At 34.6% G+C, this 25,755-nt stretch overlaps 1 protein-coding gene and 1 long non-coding RNA gene across 9 annotated transcripts in view; one reads left to right on the plus strand and one right to left on the minus strand.

Moving 5' to 3' along the window:
- LOC138917691 (uncharacterized) overlaps positions 1-25,755 on the minus strand; it is a 389,144-nt gene that overhangs the window by 339,208 nt on the left and 24,181 nt on the right. For all 7 annotated transcript variants that reach the window (XR_011426072.1, XR_011426071.1, XR_011426069.1 and 4 more), the window contains exon 2: positions 20,689-20,789. This is a non-coding gene — a long non-coding RNA (uncharacterized lncRNA). The remainder of the gene's footprint in view (positions 1-20,688; positions 20,790-25,755) is intronic.
- PNPT1 (polyribonucleotide nucleotidyltransferase 1) overlaps positions 1-25,755 on the plus strand; it is a 46,370-nt gene that overhangs the window by 18,707 nt on the left and 1,908 nt on the right. For both annotated transcript variants that reach the window (XM_005599973.4, XM_023619659.2), the window contains exons 11-27: positions 1,676-1,733; positions 3,741-3,837; positions 4,276-4,378; positions 8,180-8,250; positions 10,315-10,351; positions 12,316-12,382; positions 12,466-12,555; positions 13,818-13,871; positions 18,406-18,512; positions 18,974-19,045; positions 19,136-19,199; positions 19,609-19,692; positions 20,230-20,313; positions 21,168-21,274; positions 21,362-21,417; positions 23,011-23,089; positions 24,984-25,031. In XM_005599973.4, coding sequence (XP_005600030.1) covers positions 1,676-1,733; positions 3,741-3,837; positions 4,276-4,378; positions 8,180-8,250; positions 10,315-10,351; positions 12,316-12,382; positions 12,466-12,555; positions 13,818-13,871; positions 18,406-18,512; positions 18,974-19,045; positions 19,136-19,199; positions 19,609-19,692; positions 20,230-20,313; positions 21,168-21,274; positions 21,362-21,417; positions 23,011-23,089; positions 24,984-25,031 — 1,278 coding nt within the window. The remainder of the gene's footprint in view (positions 1-1,675; positions 1,734-3,740; positions 3,838-4,275; positions 4,379-8,179; positions 8,251-10,314; positions 10,352-12,315; positions 12,383-12,465; positions 12,556-13,817; positions 13,872-18,405; positions 18,513-18,973; positions 19,046-19,135; positions 19,200-19,608; positions 19,693-20,229; positions 20,314-21,167; positions 21,275-21,361; positions 21,418-23,010; positions 23,090-24,983; positions 25,032-25,755) is intronic.

Below are 25,755 nucleotides of genomic sequence, written 5' to 3' on the forward strand. Positions count from 1 at the left end.
ATTCTTTTGAAGCTGATGTCAAAGAGTGTGCTGCCGATATTCTCTTCTAGAAGACTTATTGTTTCAGGCCTAATCTTTAGGTCTTTGATCCATTTTGAGTTTATTTTAGTAAATGGTGAAAAAGAATGGTTGATTTTCATTCTTTTACATGTGGCTGTCCGGTTTTCCCAGCACCATTTGTTGAAGAGACTTTCTTTCCTCCATTGTAGGCTCTCAGCTCCTTTGTCAAAGATTAGCTGTCCATACATGTGTGGTTTTATTTCTGGGCTTTCAATTCTGTTCCATTGATCTGTGCATCTGTTTTTGTACCAGTACCATGCTGTTTTGATTACTGTGGCTTTGTAGTATGTTTTGAAGTCAGGGATTGTGATGCCTCCAGCTTTGTTCTGCTTTCTCAGGATTGCTTTAGCAATTCGGGGTCTTTTGTTGCCCTATATGAATTTTTGGATTCTTTGTTCAATTTCTGTAAAGAATGACATTGGAATTCTGATTGAGATAGCGTTGAATCTGTAGATTGCTTTAGGTAGTATGGAGATTTTAACTACGTTTATTCTTCCAATCCATGTGCATGGAATGTCTTTCCGTCTCTTTATGTCGTCGTCGATTTCTTTCAAGAAGGTCTTGTAGTTTATATTGTATAGATCTTTCACTTCCTTGGTTAAATTTATCCCAAGGTATTTTATTCTTTTTGTTGCGATCGTGAATGGGATTGAGTTCTTGAGATCTTTTTCTGTTAGTTCATTGTTAGCATACAGAAATGGTACTGATTTATGTATGTTGATTTTATACCCTGCAACTTTGCTGTAGTTGTTGATTGTTTCTAATAGTTTTTCTAAGGATTCTTTGGGGTTTTCTATATATAAGATCATGTCGTCTGCAAACAGCGAGAGTTTTACTTCTTCATTGCCTATTTGGATTCCTTTTATTTCTTTTTCCTGCCGAATAGCTCTGGCCAACACCTCGAGTACTATGTTGATTAAGAGTGGTGAAAGTGGGCACCCTTGTCTTGTTGCTGTTCTGAGAGGGATGGGTTTCAGTTTTTGTCCGTTGAGTATGATGTTGGCTGTGGGTTTGTCACATAGGGCCTTTATTATGTTGAGGTACTTTCCTTCTATACCTATTTTATTGAGGGTTTTTATCATAAATGGATGTTGGATCTTGTCGAATGCTTTCTCTGCATGTATTGAGATGATCATGTGGTTTTTGTTTCTCATATTGTTAATGTAGTGAATCACGTTGATTGACTTGCAGATGTTGAACCATCCCTGTGTCCCTGGTATAAATCCCACTTGATCATGGTGTATAATCTTTTTGATATATTGTTGTATTCGGTTCTGGGAATTGTTTTTTGTCATAAATCACATAATTATGTTTATGAATGTTAGTCCTATTTTTATGAAAAATCTCTAAACAGAAAGCTAAATAAAAGCCTGTTTGCTTCTCCATTCTCCTTTTGTTGATTAATACAAGTTTTAGGGAAGTGTGTAAATATATTTGAATGAATTAAACAGGTAATATTTCTTGTAAATCAATAACCAGTTCTAATCTTTTAAAGAATACTGCCATTAGAGAGATCTGACTACTATTACAATATGTTAATTGTATAATAATTTAAAAATAGAAGTGTTAAACGTTGCCATGTATATATAATAACTAAATCTCAACTTTCTTTTAGATTTCCAGAGATGAAGCTGTTAACAAGATAAGATTAGATACAGAGGAACAACTAAAAGGTAAATTTTTTTTTAATTTAAAAACATCTTTAAAGGAAATAATAGATGTTTAAATTTTAGTTGTGTGATTTGGAGGAAATCAGTTATTCTCATTGCTCCTTAGTTTTATCTTCAGTAAATTTGCAATAATGATATGTCCCAAAGTTAGTGTTAAATTAACTTCTAGGAATGTGGTCAGCACCGCACCTGACAGAGTGGGCACCAGTAAATGTTGAATGTGAAATATTCCTAATCTAGATCAGACACTTAGACTCTAACATGAATATCTTTGTATCCTGTCATTTGAAAACCTGAAATATATTCTTTAAAATTCTTAAGTTCTTAATCTGTGAAATTGAAAAACTAGTAATATCTAGTTCATGGGGAGTAAATCATTTACATCTGTGTCTGGCATATAGCAAGTGTTCAATAAACATTAACCGTTATCATTGTTATTGATATTATGTGGAATTGTGAAGTTTAGATTTTAGAGAATTTCGCTCTCTAGAAATTATTAAGCAAAGGATTTTATTGTATAATATCAATCACACACAAACTGAATGTCTACCAAGCATGACATATAGTTCTTGTTAATTTTTCTGCTAATGGACGAATATCCTCTCACCTGAGTATCCTGTTTTAAGATAAAAACTCTCCTGTTAGCATTGCTATTTAAGGCCATTACTTGTAACTGCCGTTGAAAGAGGTTAGTCTTTTTTCACTATATTTCATCCTGTTAAGCATGAGAAGTTGTATAACACCTGTTGCCTTATTTAAAAAGAAAAGTGATTTTGTGTTTATATCATACATAGTAGAATATCTTCATTTTTTTTTTTTAAAGATTGGCACCTGAGCTAACAACTATTGCCAATCTTGTTTTTTCGGTTTTTGGGGGTTTTTTTCTGCTTTTTCTCCCCAAATCCCCTCAGTACATAGTTGTATATTTTAGTCGTGGGTCCTTCTAGTCGTGGCATGTGGGACGCCGCCTCAGTGTGGCCTGACGAGGGTTGCCATGTCCGCGCCTGGGATCTGAACTGGTGAAACTCTGGGCCACTGAAGCACAGCGCTCGAACTTAACCACTCAGCCACAGGGCCGGCCCCCATAGGATAATATTTTAAATGTTTTGTTACTAATTATTTTCCTCTCCAAGTGAACCCAGTTAAAGCATAAAAGTTCATGTCGAAGTATAATATTTAAAATTATTCTTGCCTGATGAAGATACAATACTTAATATATCTTTCTGTGGCCATTTCTAATGTTCTGATTACTTTAAAGTTATATTTAATAAACCAAATGCTTGAGAGAACAGTGCTGAAAAACTTGGCATAAATCAACTGATAAAGTAGCTTAAAATTTTTAAAAGCATAAGCTTAGGCAGACAGATCTGTATTCAGATCACAGCTGTGTCAGTTACTGCATGTGTGATCTCAGGCAATTTATTCCACCTCTTAGGCCTATTTTTTCTTCTGTAGAATGGGGATAATAATAGATATTATTATATCTAATAATAGAATTTATTTCATAAGTTGTTGTAAAGATTAAAGGCATTAAAAAAGAAACATGTACCTGGGTCATGAAGGAACCTGATAAATGTTAACTAAAAAAACAGTCGTTAGAGATTTGTAATATATAAAGAAAATTATTCCTCTATTTGCAGACTAAGATAAAAGTTCCTAAAGCAAAGAGTGAAGGTGATTACTCTTTAAAAGTATCACTTAGAGCTTTTCTTAATATGGTTAGCTGAATTTCTCCAGGTAACATACAATAGAGAGCTGATTTCAAGGAATTATTTGTTCTGGTAGAAAGCAAACTAAGTTCCAATAACAATACATTGGAGGTGTAATACTTGTGTCTCTCCTACTTGAGGAACATTTGATTTATCTGCTTTGTTTGCCTGAGGACTTAATGTTCAGAGTCAGCTCCCTTGGTTTACTTCCATAGTTAATTCATTTGATACTGTGAACTTAAGAGAAATTGTATCTTCCAAAAAAACAAAACCTTTGTTTGGGTTTGTCTTTCTTCTATAGAAAAATTTCCAGAGGTTGATCCATATGAAATAATAGAATCCTTCAACGTTGTCTCGAAGGAGGTTTTTAGAAGTATTATTTTGAATGAATACAAAAGGTAAATGTATCCTTTTTTGATGGAATTGAAGTGTGTGCTTTCTTTGTTAGGTTGCCTTGAAAGTGGCAACTTGCTCAAACTAAGGAACTGGGTTTTTTCACATGAGAAGAGTGTGTGGATTTTGTGGATGTGTTTGTCGCTCTGTGGGTCTCATGTGTAGAGCAGTGCTTCCCAACCCTGACTGCACATCAGAATTACCTGCAGAGCTTTTTAACAATACAGGTATATGGGTCACAAACCCTGAGATTCTGATTCACTGGGACTTAGGGTGGGGCCCGGGCCCAGGTATGTGTATTATTTTTTAAAGTTCTTAAAGTTCTACAGGTGATTATGATTTGCAACTGGGGTTGAGAACTTCCTGGTAGGGATAAAAAGAAAATATGTGATTTTTCTGATTTCCAACACTGCTTTACATGCTTATTTCCTTTATTACTATAGGTGTGATGGTCGAGATTTAACTTCACTTAGGAACATAAATTGTGAGGTAGATATGTTTAAAATTCTTCATGGATCAGCATTATTTCAAAGGGGACAAACACAGGTAAGATATATAAAAAGCTACAATTGTTTGCTGATTCAGGATTGCTTGATTAGATCTAACAGAAGTACACTATGTAGACGCTATAGGTTTTTATCATATAGAATGTATTATCTATTCAGATTAATATCTGATTTTTAACAGCTTTTTTGAGATACGATTGCCGTACAGAAACTGCACATATTTAAAGTGTATGTTTAATAAGTTTTTACATGTATATAATTGGGAAACTGTCACCACAGTCAAGATAATGAACATACCAAACACCCCCAGAAGTTTCCTTGTGCCTCTCTATAATCCCTTCCTCCTGCTCCCCTCCCTTTCCTCAGCCAACTACAGATCGGCTTTTGTCACTATAAATTGCTTTGCATTTTCCAGAATTATCTGGTATTTTTATTGTATTTTTCTTTTAACCTTAGGTGCGGAAAATTGAGTCATTCATACTCCTGAGTTTATGGCATATTGTCATTGTTGGTCTATTCAGGGTCTTCATTTGTTTTCTCCATGTAGCCTGTACCTCAGTCCTGTTCTTTTCCCTTAAATAGGCACCCATTCTCTTCTATTTAACATATATCTGTATCCATTGTTTTGTGTATGGTATTATGCTTATACCTCTTTCTTTTTCTTATGTTAATTGCTACTTTAATTTTGTCAACTAATGGGTACAAAATGGTATGTCTTTGCTTTCATTTGTATTTCCCTGATTACAAGTGAGGCTGAGCATCTCTTTATATAATAGCCAGTCAACATGGTCACTGTATAAAACCATACACTCAGGTCTGTACACCTCCAGGGCACTCTTTTCATACAGTCCCTGGAGTTGAACAATGTGATGGCCCTGGTTCATGTTTGCTCTTTTGTAAATGATCTGTTCATATCCTTTGGCCAATTTTTTTTCTTTTTTTAATATGATTTACTGTCTTTCCTACTATTTTTCAGTTATTTCTGTGTTTTAAATATCAATCCTTTTCTGTAACCAGAATTTGTATGTATCATCTCCCTCTCCATCATATGCCTTTTAACTTTGCTTGTGGTAGTCTACAATATGATGGAGTGAACTTGAAATCTTTAGTTTTGATGTAGTTAATCCTTCCCTTTTTTACTTTTATGGTTTGTATTTTTAAAGTCTTATTTAAGAAATCCTTTCTTACCCCAAAGTCAAAAAATTATGCACATACTTTTTCTATTAACTTTCTATTTTAGCTATCAAATTTAGACTATTCATCTATCTTAGAGCTTATTCCTATACACAGTGTGAGATGGAAACCTCCAGAGTGAGCCAATTTTACAACATTATTTAGTAATAATTCATTTTTCCCATTGATTTGTAATGTCACCTTACCATATTCAAAGTTTATAAATACTTTTTTTAACTATATTCTCTTGTATTGTTCTGTAAGTTTCCTGGGCCAGTGTGAAACTGTTTTAATTATTATGGATTTGGGGTATGTCTTAATATCTGAGAAGCAAATCCTCCCTTTTTTATTCTCCCCCCGACCCCCAAAATTGTCTTAGCTATTGTGGTACATTTGTTCTTTCATTTGAATTTTAGTATTGTATCAAGTTATGAAAACATATCTCTCTAGGATTTAGATTGGTATTGTACTGAATTTATGGATTAATTTGAGAGAGAAATGATATTTTTACAGTTTAATTAGTCTTTACAATGACTATAGTCTATCTCACCTTTGATTCAGGTTTTCTTTTATGCCTTTTAATAAAGTTTTCAAAGTGACTCCATTAAGATATTCTGCATACTTTTGTTAGCCACTCTGATAATCTCTGCCTTTTAACTGGAGTGTTTAGTCCATTAATGTTCAATTTAATTATTGATGTGATTGAATTTAGGTCTGTCATTTTATTATTTGTTTTTGCTTCCTCTGTTTTTTGTTTTTCTATTCTTTCTGCCTTCTTTTTGGATTTATTGAATATTTTTTTAGAATTCCATTTAAAGTTGTTTATTTGCTTTTTAGCTATACCTCTACAGTATTTTCCAGTGGTTACTATAGAGAATATAGTATACATCCTTAACTGTTCATGGTCTTTTTGGAGTTAATTTTGTACTACTTCACCTAAAATGAGGAAAGTTTGCAATCATTTAGGTCCATTTGCCCCTCCTTCCATCCTCTATGCTGTAGTTGTCTTATGAGTTACATCCACATTGTTATAAACGCCACAAGGCAATGTTATAACTTTTATTTTTAAGAATCACCTATATTGTAAAGAGGAGGAAAAAGACAGTCTTTTATTTTGACCTGCATCATTTCTCATGCTTTTTTTCCTTCCTGAATATCCAAGTTTCCATCTAGTATTATTTCCCTTCCATCTGACAAGACTTCTTTTAGTATTGTCCTATGGGTCTTCGGACAACAAATTCTTATTTTTCATTTATCTGAAATGTCTTTATTTTGCCTTTACATACAAAAAATCTTTTTGCTAAATATAGATTCTGGGTCAATGCTTTTTTTCTTTCAGCACTTAAAGATGGTTCCACTGCTTTTTTTCTCCAGTGTTTCTGATGCAAAATCAGGACTCATTCAAATCATTGTTCCTTGCATGTTATTTATTGTTTTTGTCTGGGTGTTTTCAAGATTTTCTGTCTTTAATTTTCAGCAGTATGGCTATGAAAAGTGTGGTTTTCTTTGTATTTATCCTGCTAAGGGTTTCCTGAGCTTGAACCCATAATTTTGTGTCTTTCATTTAACTTGAGAAATTTCAGCCAGTTTCTTGAAGTACTTTTTCTACCTCATTCTCTCTTTTCTGTCCATCTGTGATTGCAAGTACATATTTTAGTCCTTTTGATATTGTCCCACAGGTGTTGAAACTCTTTTCCTTCCTCCTGCCCCTCCGTTTATTCTTTAGATTGGGCAGTTTGCATTAATCCATCTTCATGTTCACCGACTCTTGTCATCTCCTTTCTATTATAAGATAATGTATTTTTCAGTTCTAGAATTTCCATTGGTTCTTTTTTATGTCCTTGAATATAACAGTTATTGAAAATCTTTGTCTGGGGCCGGCCCAGTGGCAAAGCAGTTAAGTGCGCACATTCCCCTTCGGCGGCCCGGGGTTCACCAGTTTGGATCCCGGGTGTGGACATGACACCGCTTGGCAAGCCATGCTGTGGTAGGTGTCCCACATATAAAAAGTACAGGAAGATGGGCACAGATGTTAGCTCAGGGCCAGCCTTCTTCAGCAAAAGAGGAGGATTGGCAGATGTTAGCTCAGGGCTAGTCTTCCTCAAAAAAAAGAAAAGAAAATCTTTGCCTGTTAATCCAACATCTGAATCAGCTTAGGGTCAATCTCTAATCATTGTCTTTTCTCTTGAGAATGGGCACCATTTCCTGTTTTTTTGTAGGTTGCCTCCTGAACATTGTGACTAATACATTGTAGAGTCTCTGGGTTATGTTATATCTCTCCAAAGAAGATTGATTTTTTTTTTTAATTTTAAGCAGACAATTTTATTGGCTCAATGTTTATTGAGGCTTCCTTTATGGTCAGGTTTTATAAATATTCCTTCCTCTTCCTGTCCTCTGCCCCTAGTACTCCTAGTATAGTGCTTTACATTTGCAGTCTATGTGTTGTAGTCTGTGATACGTAGTTTACTTTTGGATTATTGTTATTGAGGTTTACATATAACTTTATAGAATGAACAAATGTTTATTGTATTAAGTACCATGGCAAGCTTTGTATAGACTGTACTTATTCCATTTCTTTAAGAGCTAATTTGGTTCTTCAAATATTTTTAGTGTTCATCTTTGTTGTTAGTAAATTAAAGTCTGAGGAATTCTTTTTCTTCTTTTTTAGGTGCTTTGTACCGTTACATTTGATTCATTAGAATCCAGTATTAAGTCAGACCGAATAATAACAGCTATAAAGTAAGTTATTTTTGGTTATGATGTTCTAGTATCTAATTGAAGCTCATATGGTATATTATTCATTACTTTTCAAACTTGTATCTCTGTATTTCATTTTTCTGTTTAAATAATAGTAATTTCAAGGGGTTTTTTTTTTTTGCTATGTTGTCTTCTAACTCATTGGTTGGAACAAATATTGGTAAAGCATTTAATTCTTTTTTTTGTAGAAGGTTTTTTTGTTGTTGTTGTTGGGAAAGATTTGCCGTAAGCTAACGTTTGTTACCAATCTTCTCTCCTTTTTTTTTTTTTCCCTCTCCCCAAAGCCTCAGTACATACTTGTATATTCTAGTTGTTGTAAGTGCTTCTAGTTCTTCTTTGTGAGCCTCTGCCACAGCATGGCTACTAACACACAAGTCATGTAATTCCATGCCTGGGAACTGAACCTGGGCTGCTGAAGGGGAGAGCACTGAACTTTAACCACTAGGCCATCAGGGGTGACTCCATTTAATTCTTTATATGACTATATTTAGCTCTGTCTCCAGAACCATTCCTCAGGCCAGATTTCCTGGGTAATCTTAAATGGATAGGTTTTTCTACTGTAAACAAGAGAGCAAATAAATAAGCAAGAGTCCCAGTTGCTAAAAAGAATCTGGAAGCTGTTAGTAAATGAAAAAACTTTGTCTAATCCCAAGCCACATTTGAATTTGTGTTAAAAAATACTTAGCTGTCCTCCTCTGTTCCTAAAAAGTCAGCAGTAAAATCATGTTGATCAATTTTAGATGATGAGAATCTGTATTACAATCCCCACCAAACATTACTGCATCAGAGTCCCGGGACTCACAGCCACAGTTCATTCTTTCCACAGTGCCTAAGAGTGTTGCTTCCCTTTCCCTGGTTAAGGATCTTGGAAGACCACAGGACCTCTGCCTCCCTCTTCCTACAGCCAACTGATGAGGATAATCGCTAGTATCTTCAGGATAGCATCACTAATTGTTTTTGATGTATCAGATAAAATTGACAATGCAGCTGTGTGTATAAGGCTGGACTGCTCATCATAATCAAAATGCTCTTTGGGGTAGCTCTTATCCTTTGTCTGTATTTTTAATTCCCATCTGGGCCAAAATTTAGTTGTCCTGCCCTTCTTCAGTTTGACTCCTTTCTTTTCTAGGAGGCAACACAGCTTCATAAGAAAGAGCACTGGGCTTGGCTAGGGCACTTCTTTATGTTCTAGTCTTAGGACTGTAACCTATGTAAGTGAGGGGGCACATGTCACTCAGCCATGCTGGTCTTTGGTTTCCTCATTTTGTAAAGTGTGGGTAATGCGCTAATGATCCCTATCCTCCTCTCTAGCTCCCCAAATCTATGATTCCTTTAGTCATCTGAAGGAGTCTAGTTTTTAGATTTCTTTTCCCAAGGCTGCAGTTTATGGTTATGCAGATTCAGTCCTAGCCCAAGACTTTCTAAATCCTCTGCACAGAGAGGTGCCTTTTGTAATCTCACCAAAAGGGGACACTGTTTGTGCTAAGACCCTTCATGTGCCTGTCTTTTCGTCAGTTAATGATAATCAGGTTTCCTGCTTCAGGAAAGGAATTGTTTCTTCTCATCCTTATCTTCCCCATTGTTCTAGATATAGTCACAAGAGTTCTGTTTTCAAACCCTGAGAAGATCTTTGCCTGTTAGATCTCCTGATTGCTCTCAGCTATATCATTTCAGTTACTGATCTTCATTTCACATGTTGACTGGGAGAAAGATCATAACTCTGAGATTTAATGTGTTTGTAACATTTAGGATTCTGACAGTTATTAATGCTTAAAAAATATGTATCTACTGTCTTAATATTCAAATCTGGATATTCAAGTGCTTGTATTTGAAGCAAAGTTGTTTTCCTAAATCTGTATAGAATTCATTCATAAGCCCTAGAAAAAATACTGTCTCTGACATCCTTCTGATTCTCCTGGTTTTCAATTTCAGACCAACTCTCTTTAATACCCCATTGTTTTTTAAAATCCCTTTAAATCTTTTTTGGTTGTTTACTGAAATAAATTTGTATCTGTATGTTTTTAATATTATGCTTTTTGTTTGTAGTGGAGTAAATGATAAAAACTTTATGCTGCACTATGAGGTAAGGTGAATTTTTCCCCCAACGTTTTATTATGAAAAATTTCCAGGATACAGCAAAGTTGAAAGAACTTTACAGTGAATACCCATATACCCACTACCTAGGTTCTACCATTAACATTTTACTATGCTAGTTTTGTCATATATCTGTTAAGGTAGATTTGCAGGCTGTCTATTGCATACAGAAGGGATTTAGAGACAAAAGTAGTAGCTTTCCAATCAGCAACTTCCTGTTCTGAGCCATACATAAGAAGTTAAAATATAGTGGACAATATTGTTTTAGTCAAGAAAGAGTTTTATCTGTTTACATGTGTGTCAAACAAAAGTGGGGCTTTTCAAATACCTCAACTGGGAAATCACCTTCTCCCTTTAGTTCATTGAAATGTTCATATTTTTACTCAGTTGATTAGTGGTAAAAGTACTGAGGTATTTAGTGTCAGCTTACTTTATCTGAAATCATTATATATAGTTGAGTTTGTGATTGACTTTATTCACAACTAATCATAAAGGACCAGACACAACATATAATACTTTAATTTTAGTATTTGAAGCATCCACACTGGAAGGCTAGGGTAAAACAGCAAGTTGCTTCACCTTTGAGTGACCATTGTTCGCTGCCGAGAATCTTAAACTTAACATCTCAATTTTGTTGAACCTGCTATAATTATGGAGAACATTTCATGGAATATTCTAGAGAATATCCAGAAACCTGGAGATTTTCATAGGTCTTGAGTCCCTTATAAATATCCTGTTCTGGATATACCCAGAAGTCAGAGAGGAACTGTAACTAAGTAAAGTTCATCCTTTGTCATAAACTGAAGAGCACATGGCAGTCTTTAAAAAGGGTAGCTATGGCAAACGCAGCTCTAGCTGATTATTGGGGGGAAAGGTGGAGGAGACGGCAGGAGAAGGATATGGGCTGTTACTGCCATTATCATTACCTTTTTTTAAACATTTTTAATGTAAAATAAAGATATTGAAAACTATATAAAACAAAGGATGGTTTAATGAGTTTTTATAAGGCAGACAGCCTTGCACCACCCAAGTCAGAATAGAAGGTTGCTAGTCACCCCAGAAGCTCCTCTGTGTTTTTCTTCCCAGTCTCAACACCCTTCTTCCCCTAAAAGTAACTACGCTCCTAAGTTTTATAGTAATCACTTTCTTGCACTTCTAGTGTACATCCCTAGATACTATAGTCTTGTCCATTTTTAAAAATCTATTATTTCTTTAAGTCTGTCTTAATCTACAGGTTTCTCTTCCATCACATTCTTTTCTTTACAGTCTCTCTATTGAAGCTCCAGGTCCGTTTGACCTGTAGAGTTCCCCCATAGTCTGGGTGCTGCTTATTGCACACTCATGATGCAGCTCAACATATTTCTCTGTCCTTCTGTCTCCTGCAAATGGAGCTCTAGATCCAGAGGCTTGATCAGATTCAGTTCCATCACTCCTTTCAAAAATTATTTTGTTAAACTGGAATTCCAGATTTTTAAGGGAAATTTCCCAATTTTTTAAATGAGCGCAACTAATTCATATTTCTTTAAGAGAACATATTGGTCACATAAAACAGTTTGCAACCTCTGGCTAAAGTAAAAGCCTGATTGGAAGAGATCTCTGTTTCCTCAGTGTGCATTTCTTTTTAAATATGTGTATATTTTTTCTTATTACAAAAATGTAGTATTTTGTTATTGTTAATAATTTAAACATTATAAAAATTTATAATGTAAATCCACATAACTATCCACTTCCACCCTGATTCACCTACACACTAGAAATAGCTACTTTTAGCAATCTGGTCTATATTTTAGATGTCCAGACATTTTTTGTATATATATGAATGTACTTTTTTTTTTTTTAACAAAAATGGGATTCTCTGGTTTTGTAACTGTTTTATTATTTTGGTAATATATCTTGGATATTTTTCCATGTCAGTTGTATATATGTGTGTGTGTGTGTTTTTTTTTTTTCAAGTTTCCTCCTTACGCAACAAATGAAATTGGCAAAGTCACTGGTGTAAACAGAAGAGAACTTGGGCATGGTGAGTACAAATCTGTAAACCTATATGGTATTCTTACAGAGACTTAGTACATTTTTTGCTTATTATTTTCTATTCTAATTTAGGTGCTCTTGCCGAGAAAGCTTTGTATCCTGTTATTCCCAAAGATTTTCCTTTCACCATAAGAGTCACATCTGAAGTCCTAGAGTCAAATGGTATGGTATTGAAATGCTTATCCTAGTCAAAAAGACCAAACTCCCTGTTATATATTCTTAACTTTTCATAAGCAATGTTACATTGTTTATTACTACAGTGCCCAAGCCCACTGCAAGAGAAAAATGTGTTTAATCATATACTTGTTTGAATCTCTGTTCTTAGCTAATGAATTGTTTTGAAAGCAATATAAAACAAATATTTCTCTTTACATATCTGTTATAATAGATCCAGTTTGGGTTATTTCTTTATTTTTACACACATGCCATAGAACAAGCCCAGCCTGGAGAGAAGAAGGGCCAAAATAGAGTGATCCATTAGGCAGGTGACACCTGTCAGATGTCACAGATATAAGCAGACACCACAGAGAGGCTAGGCTAAAAGGTCAAATTTAAATATAACATCAGTCCTCAGGTCAAGGCAAGATATGGTCATTAAAGGCAGAAAGAGTACAGAGTTCTCAAAAATGTAGCAGACACAGATCAGATGGTCATAGATACTTAAAAAAAAAAAAAATACCAGAGTAAGCTCAGAATTTAAACTAGACTTTCTGTTCTCTACTGGGTGTGACTAGGCTATAGCTTATGGCCTAAGGAGAGAGCCAGAGCTCTGTATCTTTAACTGCCTTCTGATTAAGCAACAAAAAAGGCATGCTGGTTCTTCTGGGAGGTTTCTTAGAATCATAATCTCTAGCAGTGCTGTCCAATAGAACTTTCTGTGATGGTGGAAGTTCTCGATCTCTATGCTGGCTAATTAGGGGACTGAATTTATTTCAATTAATTTAAATTTAGTAGCCATATGTGGCTAATGGCTGTCATATTGGACCATGCAGCTCTGTATTTTGTGGTTTAGGAGAGATTGCCTTAAGTGCTTTTAAAAAGAAAGACGGAAAAAATATTGAATATTTATATTACAATTGAATATTTGTAAGGAAATAATCAATAGTAACAATTTTCTACATTTTTTTTTTTTGAGGAAGATTAGCCCTGAGCTAACTACTGTCAGTCCTCCTCTTTTTGCTGACGAAGACTGGCCCTGAGCTAACATCCATGCCCATCTTCCTCTATTTTATATGTGGTACGCCTACCACAGCATGGCATGCCAAGTGGTGCCACGTCCGCACCCAGGATCCAAACCGGCGAACCCCGGGCCACTGAGAAGCAGAACGTGTGCACTTAACCACTGTGCCACCGGGCCGGCCCCAATTTTCTACACTTTAAAAAATCAGAATATTATAAAACAAGGTTTTTTTTTCTTTCTATAGGATCATCTTCTATGGCATCTGCATGTGGCGGAAGTTTAGCATTAATGGATGCAGGTAAAAGAATTATGTCTCAAAACTACTAATGCTTTATATATACTTGATTAGTATAAAATACAAGATTTCTTTAAAACTGGGTTTTAGTAAGACTTGGAGAAGCCAGATTACAGATTACCAAACCAGGCCAGAAGCAAGATAGCTACAAACTGCAGCTTCAACTATAAAGGTATTTGCTGGAATTCTTATTTTTGGCTAAAAGCAGTAGAATAAAATTATTTACTAGCCTTGGTTACCCAGTGAGCTTTCTCACCTTCCAAAAGGTGGCGAGATCCACAATTGATTCCATTCACCAAGGAAGTTTGGATTAGCAAGCAGAAGTATTAAGACCCAGGAAAGTAACCATGTAATATTCCAGTTGATTTATGCAAGCCATAAGAAGAACAATGCCCCTCAAAGAAGTATACACAGAATTTTAGAAAGGAAGACTGCAAGTAGTTCAGGATAATCTCTGGGTCTGAAACACCAAAAGGGAAAGTCAGTATGTTAAGAAGCTCTGAAAACAGTTTCTGTCAAACAGTCACCAATGCTGCTATTCAAGAAGAAAGAGAAAAGGAACCTACAGGCACTCAAGAGGCCATTCAAGGAGTTCCCTATAAATTTACACATTACGGTACAGGTATGGAAATACAGAAAGGACAACATAAGCAAAGATGAAATAAAAGAATGGTGGGAATGTATAAAAACATTATCCAGAAAGATTAAAACTTAAGCCAAAGCAAAAAAAGCTAAAGGCGATTAAAGGCACTTTCTAGTTGTGTTCAGTGGAAGGAAAACATAATCTGATATTTAAGGTACCTGGTAAAATAGTATTCCTTTATTCGCCTTCATACATTCTTTCAACAAATCTTTATGCCCACTCTGTGCCAAGTACTGATCTAAGCTCTTGCGATGCAAGTGAATAAAAATGAAGCTCTTGGGACACAAGTGAACAAAACAAAGTCCCTGTCCTCATGGAGCTTGCATTCATTAGTCTTCCAAGCTCACACTGGAAAACAGAACAAATCCTGAGAAAGGTGAACTGAAAGATAAAATTAAAGGAGATCATAAGAGAGTCTTTAACTGCTTTAAAGGAAGTCAGATCTCTTGATCTAGACAAAATCCGCCCTAAGTAATGATGAGAACTTCAGAATGAGATAACTGAAGTATTTGAGAAATCACAGAAACTAGCATACCAAGGACATAAGAAATTCTTACTTTTGAAAGATAGGTATTTTCTGTAAAGTATAACCCAGTGAACTTGACAGTGACCCTTGGCAAGACTCTTAAATAGATTATAAAAAGAATGGTTTATAAGTATTTTAGAAGAACGGAAGGGGCTGTGGATAGAAGGAAGCAGAAGGGACTCAAAATAAGTCATGCCGTAGTAAACTCATTTTTGTTTTTGAAAATATTACTAGGTTTGAAGTGGACAAGGAGGATGCTGTTAATGTAGTATATCTAGAGTTAAGCTTGGCAGTTTATGATCCTTGTGTAAATGATGCAGAAATTGAGACTGTGTGATAGGCACACCAATCATATCTGCTTGTAGGACGAGTACAGGGGATTGGTTAATCTGATCGGTAGGTAGGAGAGGGGTCTCACGTGGAATACTAGAAATGCTTCATCCTAAACCCTGTCCCTTTCAATGTTTTTGTTACTGAGTTGACTGAGAACATGGGCCTGCCAATATAAAGGAGTGGGTGACTGATATGTTAAATGATAACTTTAATCTCTAAAAAAATCTTAACAGGATAAAAAATACATGAAGCCAAATATAAAAAAATTAAATTTGACAATGTCAAGTCCTGTGGGAAAAGCCAATAAACATATGCAATTCAATTCAAATACATGAGTGCTTGCCATGCCCTACGTCAGGCACTGTCCTATATCCAGGGATACAAATGGTACCCTTTTTTTTAAAAGGTTACATGTGCAAAAACAAAGATACTAACAGATCAGAGAGCGAATACAAATACGTACAAGGCACAAATAGGTACGATATGGGTGAAGAAGCAGGTTGAAGGTAATTGGCTTTATAGAGAGCTACATTTCATCTGGTTTTAAAGGTTGAGTAGTTGTTGACCATGCAGATTAGGATCAGGGACTGTATTTCATGTGAAAGGAATAGCATGTGCAAAGTTATGAAGCAGTATAGTAGTGTGTTTCTGAAATGTATTCGAAAGAAATGATTAAGTAATAAACTGGGACCAGATTTTTTTTTTTAAAGATTGGCACCTGAGCTAACAACTGTTGCCAGTCTTTTTTTTTTCTTTCTTTCTGCTTTTTCTCCCCAAATCCCCTCAGTGCATACCTGTATATTTCAGTTGTGGGTCCTTCTAGTTGTGCCATGTGGGACGCTGCCTCAGCATGGCCCGACAAGTCGTTCCATGCCTGCGCCCAGGATCCAAACCAGCGAAACCCTGGGCCGCTGCAGGGGAGCATGCAAACTTAACCACTTGGCCACAGGGCCAACCCCTGGGACCAGATTTTAAAGGTCATTATTATGCTAAGGAGTTTGAACTTAGAGCTAGTATTTTCCAACTCAATATTCCATGAAATAGTGTTCCACAGAATGTTGATTATTGTATGGAAAAAAGTATGTGTTCTTAAAGTACATTTCAGTAGGGTTAGGCAGATTTATTTAATATGGGTTAAATAGACCTTAATATGCTAATATGAATACTGAATCTCTAGGAAAAGTATGTGTATATTTTCCAAACTTTTTTGATCACAGAACATGTATAAAAATTTCCTGAAAGCAGATAATGGGGAATTTGAAGGATTTTATGTAGAAGAGTCACATGATTTGAATCTGCCTCCTTTTTTTTGTTGAGGTGGTTTTTCCCAGCTTAGATGAAGCACTAGGGGATAGAATGGGAGAGAAGAGGAGCTGGGGGAGAGACTAAAATCTGGGAAACCAGACAGGGAGACTTTGCCAGGGCAAGAAATAATGTGGACTTGGACTAAAGGAGTGGCAATAGATATTTCAACATTTAGGGGAAAGGACAACTTTCCAAAAAGACTGAAGGTAGACTAATCAGATCTTTGTGACTTGATGGGATATAGGAAATGAAGAAAGAAGTGTTGATTCTGGCATGAGTGTCTTAGTTGCTTTCAACCAAAATAGGGAATGCAGGAGAAAAAGGATTTATTAGGGGTGATTAAATTTTGAATATATGGGGACATTTAGCTGATGATATCCAACAGGCAGGTTGGCTATACAGATCCAGGCCTTAACAAAGAGAAACTAGGCAAGAGAGGTAGATTTTTAAGTCATTAGCATTATAGGTGATAGTTAAAACTGTGGGCGTAAGTAAGATTGTTTAGAGAACATGAAATAAGATCCCTACCACACTCCTTTATACCAAATAAATTCCAAATGATCACAACTTAAAACTTTAAGAAGTGAAACATGGAAGATTTTATCAAAATCTTGGAGAGCAAAAATCTTTCTAAGCAAAATCCAGAATCCATGATTGCATATAACCTTTAAAATTCTATACAGGGAAAAAAACTCAAAATAAACAAAGTCAACAGACTAGGAAATAATATATTTCATATTTATATTTGATTTACTGTAATATTCTACATTTATATTTAATGAAGATCTGCCCATATTGAAAGAGCTCTTACAAATAAATCAGTAAGAAAAAGACTAACAACCAAAAAGGAAAATGGTTGAAGTCCATGAATATAGGCAGTTCACAGAAAAAGAAATATAAATGTTTATAAACATGAAAAAAAAGTTTAGCCTCACTCATAAAAACAGGAATCAAATTAAAAACATTAAGCCATCTTTTTTACCCTTTAGATGGTCAAAGGTAAAAGATTTGACAAGAATTAAGAATATGGACTGCTGATAAAAGTCTAAAATGCTACACTCTTTGGAAGGCAGTTTGATGGTATAACAAATGTAAATCCACACACCCTTTGACTCACTAATCCCACTTCTATTGTGTGGCTGATAAACACATAAGGGGAGTACTATGCAGCCATTCAAAAGAATAAGATAGAGCTTTGTGTGGTGTCATATATCAATACCCAACATGTTTTTAAGTGAAAAAAGCAAGATATAGAATAATAAATGCATTTAGTATGCTTCCATGAGTAAAGAAAATAAAAGATTACACTTAGATTTATACTTGTGCAAAGAAATTTTCTAGGAGGATACACAAAAAACCTAATGGTGGCTATCATGGGGAGGTAGACTGAGGGGCTCAGGCTGGAAGGATTTACCAAATACATGGTTACTTTTCAAAAAAACAAAAAGAAGGCACTAAAAGCAAAAAGGCAAAGAAACTGATTGAGTTTGTTATTATTAAAGAGGTTTTTGCTGAGAACAATGATTACCTGTTAGAATTGTTTTCAGGGGCTTTTATTGTATGTTTAAGAAGAAATGAGGTAGATAACTTACTAAGACCTTTCCAATTTAGTTTTGATGGTTGTCAGTTTAGAACACCATCCACTTATATTAAAATAAATGTCAAGAGAATGATAAATATGTGTGATAGGCTGATGTACACATGACATACGTTCTTTTTCTCAACTATAGGGGTTCCAATTTCAACTGCTGTTGCAGGTGTGGCAATAGGATTGGTCACCAAAAACAATCCTGACAAGGGTGAAATAGAAGATTATCGTTTGCTGACAGATATTCTGGCAAGTATATTCACATTTTCAAATATTTAATGGTGAAGATTATACATACTTTACAAGCATCATATGCTTAGAAGAATGCTAATACTTGAGAAATAGAGGTCCTTGTTCTTACTTTCCCCCTCTGCATATTTGCCTTCGATTTCATAGGATGTAAGTTAAAAATATATATTACAGTATAATATCCATAATGGCTAACTTTAAGATGATCATAAATTAATCCTTAATGCATTTATGGGGGGAAATGTGATCGATCTAAAATGAAGTGATTTTCTGATGAGATATTTGTAACTTAAAAAAAGTCACAAATTGAAAGCAGTAGTTAATGTAGAAGATATTTCTTTGTGTGTAGTCTCAGAGGACACAGTTTACTTCTAAAGCTATCTTTTTTTAATTCCTCTACAATGACTGGGTGAATTTTGCTTTTATTTAAAACTACATCATAATTTTTTAAATTCCTTAAGGGAATTGAAGATTACAATGGTGACATGGATTTCAAAATAGCTGGCACTAATAAGGGAATAACTGCATTACAGGTATTTTGACACACGTTTTGTTTCATTTTGTAGTATTTAAATAACGTCATGAATCAATATTTATGTAATTTTTTGGCTTTTCCATATTAGGCTGATATTAAATTACCTGGAATACCAATAAAAATTGTAATGGAGGCCATTCAACAAGCCTCAGGTAAACCAAGCCAGTGCGCCTGATTCTCCTTTTATCATTGTTTAGTTTGTTAATGGGAATTAAAATTCCCATTAGGCTTATTATAAAAAGTAGGCTTATTATAAAATATTGCTTTAGAAAATGAAACTTCATGATCAACCAAAATCAAGATTAAGTTATTGGGCATATGACTAACGACCAAAGTGGGAGACCAGTGAAAATTCAATTTTTACAAATTCAGTAACTCTCTAAGATAGGATTTATGGAGAAGGAAATTGAAGTAGAATTGTCAAGGTAAATGAGATGTAAAGAGCTTTGATTATTAAGCTAAGGAGTTTGGATTTTACTCCATAAAAACTAAGAATACTGCTATATCTAATCACATTTATTTTATGTAGTTATAATTTTTATTATGCTTTATCTCTTATAGTGGCAAAGAAGGAGATACTACAGATTATGAACAAAACTATTTCAAAACCTCGAGCATCTAGAAAAGAAAATGGACCTCTTGTAGGTAATATATTAAAATTACTGATTTCAGGGTCAGTCCTGGTGGCCTAGTGGTTAAGTTCAGCACACTCCACTTCGGCAGCCCAGGTTTGTTTCCCAGGTGCAGACCTACACTGCTCTCTTAGCAGCCATGTTGTGATGGTGGCCCACATACTAAAAAATAGAGGAAGACTGGCATGGATGTTAGCTCAGGGCAAATCTTCCTCAGCAAAAGAAAAAAAAAAAATCAGTGAATTCATGATAAGGTAAACATTAATATATGAAAGTATATTACTATTTTTACATATTTTTTAACTCCATACACAAAACAAAAATATTTTAAATGCCTTTATAGTTAAAATACTTTAAATTTAGGGGGACATTCTTAGACATGAGAACTTTCAATAATTTTAGTCAAGTAACAAACTGTTTTTGTATTTCATACTGAAATAGTTTTACATGTGTCTAGCCCAAAAGAAAAAATCCTGAGTGACCAGGACATGTTTTAGCTTCATATATATATATTTGAACTATTTATATTTTTCTCTGTACTACATTTCAGAAACCATTCAGGTTCCATTATCAAAACGAGCAAAATTTGTTGGACCAGGTGGATATCATTTAAAAAAACTTCAGGCTGAAACAGGTAAGAGTTGTATGAAGTTTAGGTTTTTTATTTAATGCTAGACCATGTAAGTTTGCCATTTTATCCCTGTTGTGTTGTTCCAAAAATATATGTTTGAAAAATGAAAGACCAAGAGAAAAGGATATAACACTGACATGTCTCTACTGTAAGTTTTCTGTATGCTTCTTAATAAATCAGCAAACAATCATCCTTAACTATATTCAAGAAGGATGACATATAATTCATCAGTGTTTTCCAACATTTTAAAATCGAACATTTAGAAAAATGTTTCCTTTTTCACTTAGTCTTATTTAGACTCTTTTATTTAAACAGTATATGTAGAAATAGCATCCTTTGTTTTTTCTGGAAGCAACCTTTGGGTCATCTAGTACTTACCAGCTTTGAGGTTATTGAAGGATAATGAGAAGCAGAGTTGCCTTAGCCAGTTCTTAAGATTGAGAAACTGACGTGATTTCGTCCCTCATCTGTTTGCCACTCTAAAGGGTAAGAGGGAGAAAGAAGAAAAAATGAGGAAAGGGTTCTAGTATAGTTTTTACTCATAATTAAGAGAGCAAAACCAAACTTTCCAAAATTGGAACTTGACATACTTTATGCCACCGGATTGTGGACTCTAAGAAAGCAGGGACATTGGCTCACTGTGATATCCCCAGGGCTTAACCCAATGTTGGATACATAAGAGGTGTGCAATGTGTATTGGTGAATGAATCCCTTCATTCCTAAAGCAGTGATTAAACACAGCACAACCATGCTCAGCTACTTCCAGGTCACTCCCCTGCTCTCATATCTGCTTTTAAGACTAGTCTCAACTGGAATGAGCAAGTTAACTTTAATGTGTTAAATTATCTTTTTAAAAGGTGTAACTATTAGTCAGGTGGATGAAGAAACATTTTCTGTATTTGCACCAACACCCAGTGCTATGCATGAAGCAAGAGACTTCATTACTGAAATCTGCAAAGATGATGTAAGTATAGGTCTTATAATAGTCACTTTTTTCTACTTTTTGTTTCTGTTTTCTTTATGAATCTTATGGCTTATTTTGCACTTACAGCAAGAACAGCAATTAGAATTTGGAGCAGTATATACCGCTACAATAACTGAAATCAGGTAATACCAAGTAATATGCAGTGCTATGCTGGTTTTTATGAGATTTATATTATAAGCCCTTGGTAACTTCATGTTTGCTTTATTTACTTTGAACTTGTAAGGTGTTTAGATTATACATCAATTACCATATAATCATTATTTTTAAGGTATAACTTTATTTTCTACACTAGTTTGTAGATTTTCAGTAACATCAGGTTCTGTGATTATAATTATACTAATAGATTCATCTAACTGAATTTTCTTTAACCAAATTTCCAACCATTTTAATTTTCCCCAAAAACAGTAAATAGGCCCAAAATAGATTTAGCAATATTTCCTATGTCTTTCTTTGTTTTTTTGGTAGTTTCTTGTTGGTTTATTTTAAAAATAGTACTACTTAATGCCTAAGTAGCACATTTTTTAAATGCCAGTTTCAACCTCAAAATATTTTTCCCAGTTAAAAAAATTGGATTTTCAGGATCAAAAAATCCCCCCCCCCTTTTCTTTAGTGAAGAAGATTGTCCCTGAGCTAACATCTGTGCCAATCTTCCTCTATTTTTTGTATTTTCTCCTGGGCTGGCCCCAGAAAATACTTTTTTTTTTTAAGATTTTTTTATTTTTCCTTTTTCTCCAAAAGCCCTCTAGTACATAGTTGTGTATTTTTAGTGTGGGTCCTTCTAGCTGTGGCATGTGGGATGCTGCCTGAGCATGGCTTGATAAGCGGTGCCATGTCTGCATCCAGGATCTGAACTGGCAAAACCCTGGGCTGCCGAAGCAGAGTGCACAAACTCAACCACTTGGCCACGGGGCCAGTCCCAGAAAATCCCCTTTTTAAGAAAAAAAAGAAAGAAATTAAGAGATGTAGCATGAATGTTCAAAGCTATTTGAAATGAAAAATAAAAGGCAGTGGGATAATTTGTTTAATATCGCAGGTGAAAAGTAAGAAATGAGATGGCTTATTTTATTAGACTAGAGAAAAAAAGAAATTGTTAATGAGATAAGTATCCCGTTTTCTCTAACTTCTTTCCGTAATCACTACTACTTAATAGCCTGATGAGAATTTTACACTATTTTAAAATATTTAATGTCGTTCCAGAATTTTTGGGAAAATATTATTAAGAGAAATACAGAAGAAGAATATATATTCTAGGGGCTGGCCTGGTGGTGTAGTGGTTGAGTTTCACACTCCACTTCGCAGCCCAGGGTTCATGGGTTCATGTCCCAGGCGCAGACCTACACACCACTCATCAAGCCATGCTCTGGTGGCATCCCACATACAAAGAAGATTGGCACAGATGTTAGCTTAGGGCCAACCTTCCCCACCAAAAATAACCACGTAAGTGTATATATATATATATATAGTCTAAAAGCTTTTCACTGCATATTTTTCTTTTATCTTCTCTGTCCTTTGTTTGACAAGCATTTAAATAAAGGGCATATTTTCAATTGAAAAAATAAGTATCCCTTTTAGATAATCATACTTTTTACAGTTATATTGTACTGGAGGTTATTTGGGTTGTTATTTTGTTCTCCTATGAAAACATAATCACCCTTTGATTATCAGTAGATTTACAGATACTTATTATTTTAACTAGGCTTATTTCCTTTTTGTAGAGATGCTGGAGTAATGGTTAAACTATATCCTAATATGACTGCAGTACTACTTCATAACACACAACTTGATCAACGAAAGGTAAAAAAAAGACAGATTTGACTATTTTTAAAACTACTTTAAAATAACCATAGTTAAATTACCTAGGTTAATGAGAACGGTACACTTTGTCTACTACTAGCCTAATAGAGAAAACCAAAAATGACAGAGATGCTGCTGACAAAAGGTTGTACATTGTTTACCAGATATTTATGTTTCTCCTTCCATGATGGACTAGAAATAGCATCTAGAGTTAACAGACAGCAGTTACTAAAAATATCTAGCTATAGCCCTGTTTTCCCAATTTTCATGACCAACCAATCATGACAAGATAATTCTTAGGATGTTTTTTAAATTGATTTAATCTTTGTTGTAATATATACATTTGGAAGACTAAGAATATGCAACTATTCAGGAAAACTGTGGCAGCAGAGGATTAATAGGAATGTCTGTTTGACCATGTATTAAAATATATTATAAAGCTATAGAGAATAAAACAGTGTATTACTGGCCCAGAAGTAGACAATCCATGAAACAAGAAATAGAGACCAAAAATAAACCCAGTTACATACATGGGAATATAATACATGCTGAAAGTTGCATTTTGAATCAGTGAAGAAACAAAGATTATTCAATAAATCATATTGGTACAGCTGGTTATCATACAGCAGGATCTCTACTCTTTTTATACCAAAAGCCCATTTGGATCAAGGAGGTAAATGTAAAAAAAAAATTTTTTAAGGTGGTAAAAGAAGAAAAAGAAAATCCAGGCATGAGGGGGTGGAAGGGTTGAGGTAGGACACACATTTTCTTCTAAAAACTATGGCTATTTTAATAATCTTGGGACTGGGGAAATCTTTTTCAACATGATATCAAAGCCAAAAATGTAAATAAATTGATTAAATTTGATTTCATAATTTTTAAAAATCATATGGCAAAGTTACAATAAGGTTGAAAAGACAAGGAGCAGCTTAGGGAGAAAATGCTTATAACATATGACATGTTATCTATACAAAGGGCTTGTATAGATCAGTAAGAAAGATGAATATCAATAGGAAAATGAGCAAAGAACATAGACAAATCATTTTTTTAAAAAGCCAACCAAGATATTCAATATCTACACCAATTTTTTAAAATGAAAATAAAACCAAGTTATCATTTTTCAACTTTCAGATAGTTGAAAATTTCTAATGTGGGTAAGAGTATAGAGAAAAAATGGACATTCTCATACACTGTTGATAGGAATGTAAATTGGGACAAACTTTTTGGAGAGTTTGGTCAATGTGTATGAGTACCTTTGAACCTAGAAGTTGCACACGTAGGACTTTGTTCTGAGAGGATAATTAGAGTAGATGAATACATAATCATTGCAACACTGCAATTTATTTTTCCTCAGCTTTTTATTTTCAAAAATTTTAAACCTACAAAAAATTGAAAAAATAGTACACTGAACACTCATATATACCTTTCACCTACACTCGCCAATTATTAACATTTGCAACACTGGAATTTACAACAAATTAAATGACCATCTTTAGGAGATTGGTTATACAAATTATATCATTTGGATATTCAACTGTAATGCTTCATTTATTGATATGAAAAGACATCCTCAACACATTATTGAATGAAAGATCAGCATATTATAAAACAACAGGCTCAGTAAGGTCCGTTTTTACAAATGCAGTACACACACAAAATAGACATTTGTAGGGATGCTCATTAGAGTGTTAGTAGTAATTATCTACAATTAGAGGGGTTTGGGATGATTTTTACTATCTGAATACTTCTGTATTATTTTAAATATTTATAATTAACAGATTTTATAATCAGAAAAACCAATAATACTGTTTTCCACTTGGGAAAAAAATGTGTACTGCCATGGATATTAGATAATTATGCAAGAAAACTAATAGATCAACATGTTCTCTTTCAGATTAAACATCCCACTGCCCTAGGATTAGAAGTTGGCCAAGAAATTCAGGTACTTGTATCCAACCTTTTAGCCTTAAAGTTGTAAACTGTAATTGAAGTTTCAGTTATTTCAAAAAGTAAGCTAAATGAGGGGGCCAGACCAGTGGCATAGCGGTTAAGTTCGTGTGCTCTGCTTCAGCGGCCCAGGTTTCGTGGTTTCGGATCCCAGATGCACACCTAGCACCACTCATCAAGCCATGCTGTGGAGGCATCCCACATAAGATAGAGGAAGACTGGCACAGATCTTAGCTCAGTGACAATCTTCCTCAAGCAAAAAGAGGAAGATTGGCAACAGATGTTAGCTGAGGGTCAGTCTTCCTCACGAAAAGAGAAAAAAACTAAGCTAAAAGAATCGACTCAACATCTGTGATTTATATTATTTATATGCTGTGCTTCTTTTTTAACCTTAGGGTTGCTTAAACAGATTCTTTAAGGATTTAAGACACAATTCTTTGTCTCAAGGAGCTTACAGTTTAGTTAGAACAATAGTCCCCTTTAGAGCTTTTAAAAATACTTGAGGAGGTCAGTGATGGCTGGTTATGCAGTCAGTGATTTGGAGACAGGACGTGAGAACCCTGATAATGTAACTTTGTTGAAGGCCTTGAATGTTGTATTTGGGAATTTGAGACTTTAATTGCTTCTACACTGCTTGAGGCTAAAAGGTTTTGAGTTTATTGAAAGCCATGTTGTTTAGTTCTAGAATTCTGATAATAAAATTGACCTTTTTTATAGTC

This window comes from Equus caballus, chromosome 15 (genome assembly GCF_041296265.1).
Source record: "Equus caballus isolate H_3958 breed thoroughbred chromosome 15, TB-T2T, whole genome shotgun sequence".
Taxonomy (NCBI): domain Eukaryota; kingdom Metazoa; phylum Chordata; class Mammalia; order Perissodactyla; family Equidae; genus Equus; species Equus caballus.